The sequence below is a fragment of the Etheostoma spectabile genome, chromosome 18 (genome assembly GCF_008692095.1).
Source record: "Etheostoma spectabile isolate EspeVRDwgs_2016 chromosome 18, UIUC_Espe_1.0, whole genome shotgun sequence".
NCBI classification, from domain to species: domain Eukaryota; kingdom Metazoa; phylum Chordata; class Actinopteri; order Perciformes; family Percidae; genus Etheostoma; species Etheostoma spectabile.
The window spans coordinates 1666686-1672302 of NC_045750.1; the positions used below are offsets into that span (position 1 = coordinate 1666686).

The following is a 5617-nucleotide window of genomic DNA, read 5'->3' on the forward strand; positions in this document are numbered from 1 at the left end:
GCACCCTGCGTAGCTCACTATTGGCAGCCTGAACATGGTACTAGGCTGTAGACGTGAGAGTATGCAGAATGGAAAAAGAGATAACAGTGTTGCTGTAGTCAAATCGAACTCCAGCTGAAGTTTATTAAATTGGCGTATTATGCCTATCTAATAGTAAATACAGGCGATTATGTTGCATGGCAGTCTCTGAAGTCTACAGGTGCACTGTATATAAATAAAACACAGTAGCAGCAGTTTTCTGCAGTGGCTTAATTTACAGACCGGACAACCAGCCTCCTGGCAGACAGATGGGCTGGTAGAAACCAGCCGAAACATGCGCGTCAATGGCGGAAAGAAATGGTTCACTGTGGCCATTGACGTACCACTTTAACAAGACAGGATAAAACCTGAAGAAATAAATGAATGTGCATCGTCAAGTCCTCTGTAATGATATCATTGCCAAACATGACACTATACCCTTGAAAGCAAGGGAGCAATTATCCTGTCTTCATAGATAGCAAGGCTCAGATATAACAACGTTGACAACCCCCCACCCTATCTCGCCCATGTACAATCAATCTGAGTAGAGTGCGCCTCTGTGTGGTAGGCTACTGTTGCACCCCCACCCCCGGGCTTAGTGCTGGCACGTTGCCATGTCTTCGTATAGGCTTCACTACTCAAGATGATCGGCCTTGTGATAAAGTCGCTGTATGCATGATGACGTCTCCCTATCTTCCGTTACGCGCTGAACCACGACGTCCACCAAGACTACCGAAGAACCCTGCTACAGTGACACGAGTTCAGGACCACACGTGAGATACTTTCCTCAGGCCCTACAACGTGATCAGTTCACGTGCTAAATGCCAGAGTCCTGTGCGCGCCGCCCCGTTCTTTGTCGGATGTTTTTAGGCTTCGTACAGCACGTTTATAAATGAGGGCTACTGAAATGCGTGACAATTGTTATTGGTTGAGAACTTATGAATGTTATAATTCTTCTCTTTTTCTGCTCTCTTGTCTATTTTATTTTAACCCCCCCCCACAACAACCCCTTTATCCCACTGTTCACGTTTCGTGCTGCAATGCGTGAATATAAAAGAAATGTACCGTTTCTTTGTGACTGTATTGGTAGACAATCAGTCTTCAGGCCGGTTTGATCGAGTGTTCCGGGTCCCGTGGGGGGGGGGGGGGGGGGGGGGGGGGGGGGGGGGGGGGGGGCGGGGGGGGGGGGGGGGGGGGGGGCGGGGGGGGGGGGGGGGGGGGGGGGGGGGGGGGGAGGGGGGGGGGGGGGTGGGGGGGGGGGGGGTGGGTGGGGGGTGGTGGGGGGGGTGGGTGGGGGGGGGGGGGGGGGGAGGGGTGGGGGAGTGGGTTTGTTGTGGGGGAGTGGGGGGGAAGGGTGGGGGGGGGGGGGGAGAGGAGGGAGAGACGGGGGGGGGGGGGGGGGGGGGGGAGGGGGGGGGGGGGGGGGGGGGGGAGAGAGAGGGGGGAGAGGAGGACGAGGAGAGAGGGGGGAGAGGGGGGGGGGGGGGGGGTGGGGGGGGAGGCGAGAGAGAGGAGTGGGGGGGGGGGGGGGGGAGACATGAGGGGGGGGGGGAGGGGGGGGGGGGGATAGGAAGGGAGAATGGAGGAGAGGAGGGCGGGGGGGAGGGGGGGGGGGGGGGAGGAGAGAGGGAGGAGGGATGGGGGGGAGGAGGGGGGGGGGGAGAGTGAGGAGGGGGGGGGGGGGTGGGGGTGGGGGGGGGTGGGGGATGGGGGGGGGGGGGTTGTGGGGTGGGGGGAGGGGGAGGGGAGGAGGAGGGCGGGGGGGGTGGGGGGGGGGGGGGGGGAAGGTAGGAGTGGGGAGGGGGGCGGGGGAGAGAGGGGGGGGAGGGGGGGGGGGGGGGGGGGGGGTGGGGGGGGGGGGGGGGGGGTGGGGGGGCGGGGGGAGCGGGGGGGAGGGGGGGGGGGGAGGGGGTGGGGGGGGGGGGGGGGGCGGGTGGGGGGGGGGGGGGGAGGGGGGGGGGGGGGGGGGGGGGGGGGGGGGGGGGGGGGGGGGGGGGGGGGGGGGGGGGGGGGGGGGGGGGGGGGGGGGGGGGGGGGGGGGGGGGGGGCGGCGGGGGGGGGGGGGGGATTGGGTGTGCGAGAGAGAGGAGAGGGATGAGAGAGGGGCGGGGGGGAGAGCGGAGGACGGGAGGGAGAGGAAGGGGGGGGGGGGGGAGAGGAGGGAGGAGAGGAGGGGTGGACCGGGGGGGGGGGGGGGGGGGTGAGGGGAGGAGGTAGAGGGGGGGGGGGGGGGAGGAGGAGAGGGGGAGGACGAGAGAGAAGAGGGGGGGGGGGGGGGGGGGGGGGGGGGGGGGGGGGTGGGGGGGTGGGGGGGGGGGGGGCTGGTGGGGTGGGGGAGGGGGGGGGGGGGGGGGGGGGGGGGGGGGGGGGGGGGTGGGGGGGGGGGGAGGGGGGGGGGCGGGGGGGGGGGGGGGGGGGGTGGGGGAGAGGAGAGGGGGAGGAGGGGGGGGGGAGAGATTGCGAGAGAGGAGTGAGGAGACAGAGGGGGAGATGGGGCGAGGGGAGAGAGGAGGTGGGAGAGGGAGGGGGGGGGGGGGGGTGCGGGGGTGGGGGGGGAGGGAGAGAGAGGGGGAGAGAATGGGGATGATGGGTGGAGGTGATGGAGGGGGGGGGGGGGGGGCGGGGGGGGGGGGGGGAGCGGGAGGGGGGGGGGGGGGGGGGGGGGGGGAGGCGGGGGGGGGGGTGGATATGAGGGCAGAGGGGGGGGGGGGGGGGGCGGGGGGTGGCGGGGGGGGGGGTGTGAGAGTGGGGGGGGGGGGGGGCCGGGGAGGGGGGGTGGGGGGGGGGGGGGGGAGAGAAGTGAGAGAGAGAGGGGGGGGGGGGGGGGGGGGGGAGGGGGAAGAGGCGGTGGGGGGGGGGGGGAGGATGGCAGGAGGGAGGCGGGGGGGGGGGAGGGACGGGGGGGAGGGAAGAGGGGGGGGGGGGGGGGGGGGGGAGGGGGGGGGGGAGGGGAGGAGAGGGGGGGGGGGGAGAGGGGGGGAGAGTAGAGAGGGGGGGGGGGAGAGGGGCGGAGAGGGGGGTGGGGGTGGGGCGGGGGGGAGGCGGGGGGGGAGGGGGGTCGGGGGGGGGGGGGAGGGGGGAGGGGGGGGGGGGGGGTAGGATGGATTGAGAGAGAGAGGGGAGGGGGGAGGGAGAGAGAGAGTGGAGGGGCGGAGGAGAGGGGGATGAGTAGCTGAGAGCGGGGGGGGGGGGGGGGGGGGGGAGAGGGAGGATGGTGGGGGGGGGGGGGGGAGAGAGGAGGAACGGAGTGATGGTGGGGCGTGAGAGTCGGGAGGAGAGGGGGGAGGGGGGTGGTTGGAGGGGGGGGGGGGGGGGGGGGGGGGGAGAGAGGGGGGGGGGGGGGGGGGGGGGGGGGGGGGGGGGGGAAAGAGGGGAGGGGGGGGGGGGGGAGCAAGGCGCGGATCTGAGAGGGGGTGGGGAGATGAGATGGGAGACAGAAGGGATGGAGAGAGGGCCCTGTTGGCTGATAGACAAACAAAAAAAATACTTTTGTTTGACAATTTACAAAAAAAACTCTTTATGGTATCTATCTGGAAGTCTAAAGTTGGATGGTTTTAACTCACAATCATGTTGGTGGCTGCTCAAGTTACACACACACACACACACTCAAAACACAAACCTCGTGCATTTGATCCTTCTGCTTTTTTTTTTTTTTTTTCTTCTCCAAGTGTGAGAGATGCCAACTTGACGAAATGATGCTTTGACTAACAATCTATAACATCTATGAATGTGGGAATGCAACACAATGCAATAAAGCACCATTTGAAATGCAGTATGTCGTCCCTGTATGTTCTTTAACCTGAAATACTAAAAATACAAATTATAAAGTAAAACGTTTGTTTCGACGTCATAAGTGACTGATAACGGTGTTGTTATTTTGACTTCAGCCATTAAAGTTGAACTATTGGGATTTTTTTTGTATTTCCCGTCTTCTAAATGTTTCATAATCTGGGATGTTTTTGTTATCTTCAAATAATAAGGTAACTATTTCAGAAAAATCTCTGAGCTAGTTGGTCTTCTCTGATTGGTTGCTGCTCGGGCAGGCAGGCAGGACGGGGGGGGGGGGGGGGGGGGTAACCCTCCTGGGTCCTTCGGTCAAATTTGACCCCAATCAAAAAGTTGATCAGAAATGTGGGTTTCCTTAAATAAATTTTCCAAAAAGTACATGGAGGTTCCAACAAAAATGACGTGTTAAAAAAAAAAAAAAAAGAACTTAAAGAAATTGGGGAAACCACAGCCTGTGTATATATATTGATACAGTATATATAGTATATAGTAATATACAGTTTATTGATTGATATTAATATTAACAGTCTATGGGGGGAAAAAAAACACGGAAATTTCAAAATGCAAGAAAAAGAAGTGACAAAATCTTTGGGGAAAAGTGAACTAAAGGGTTGAAAAAGACGCGGTCCTGCTCACCTAAGGCCACCTGGCAGCACCCAGGGGGTGGGTAACTCTCCATAGCACCGATTCCACACCGCCCGGCTACCTGTACTCCAAGATCTCCGTGCTTTGATAAAAGTTTTTTTTTTTTTTTTTTTCGGAAAAAAACAAAAGGGGACAATACATATTAGTGAACATTTTCACAAATGTAAATATGCCAGATTGTAGCCTTAGGCTAATTGCCATCTGCAGACCCCCTGAAAACTTAAAATATTTAGACATTGATTGTGCATTTCTTTAACTCTTCAGTGTTTTTGTGACAGTGGAGTCACATAGACATTCAGTTGGTTTGATAATCACACACATGCACATACAGTGACACTGCCTTCAACACACACTAAAAGGAGATTAAATCGGGGAGGAGAACATTGTTGGTCTGGACATTTCCGTAGGACATCCCTCGTCTCTAACCTGCAGATTACCTGCAGATACAACCCGAGCTCCACAGGGGTCAGATAAACGCACACAATACAAAATATTCCACCCAAAAACAAGCTAAAAAGACTCATCGTTGAGTCAAATACGCAGTTCCAGCTTTGTCGGTGTGCAGTTTTGACTGGTTCCCAGTAACAGATCACAGAACAAGTGGACACGTTTCTGATTGAACTTCCATCAATCTCACTGGAGGATTTACAGTAATTTGAACATTTTGGCATCAGTTTTAATCATCATCAGCTCAATGGTCCGACCAGGATGTAAAAAAACAACAACACAAAGACATCCTCTACATTTCTGTCTGACAGATGATATTTTTGTCATGTATCTGAGTAGTTTCCTTGTGACTCGTGTAGGTCCCCTCCTGAACGGGGGGTGTGGGGTGCTTGTACTCGTAGTACTCCACCACGGGGTAGGTGACGGCGGTGAGCAGCAGGACGCTCAGCAGGATGTACAGTTTGTACTCCAGGCAGATGAAGGTGCTGTAGGCGAAGGCGATCACGAAGCCGAGGGACTCCCACATCCGGTAGTTGGCGAACGCGGCCTCTTTGTGCCGGGGGAAGAGGATGCCGTAAAGAGCTGGAAAAAGGACAGAAAAAAAGACATTTAACCTCGTGTCGTGTCCACTTTCAGGACCCTGTCTTATCCCTCGGGTCAAACTGACCCGTTGTCCTATATCAGTGTTCTTTTTAATTCCCCAAAATAACATGATTGATTC

The 5617-nt window shown here is 59.1% G+C and overlaps 1 protein-coding gene across 1 annotated transcript in view; it reads right to left on the reverse strand.

The window, feature by feature from the left end:
• Window positions 1-4532: 4532 nt before the first annotated feature.
• Window positions 4533-5617, reverse strand: part of unc93a (unc-93 homolog A) — a gene marked incomplete at its 3' end in the record, with an annotated part of 18808 nt that continues 17723 nt past the window's right edge. Inside the window, 1 exon segment of the mRNA XM_032543048.1 lies at window positions 4533-5478. Within this exon segment, the coding sequence (XP_032398939.1) occupies window positions 5189-5478 (290 nt within the window).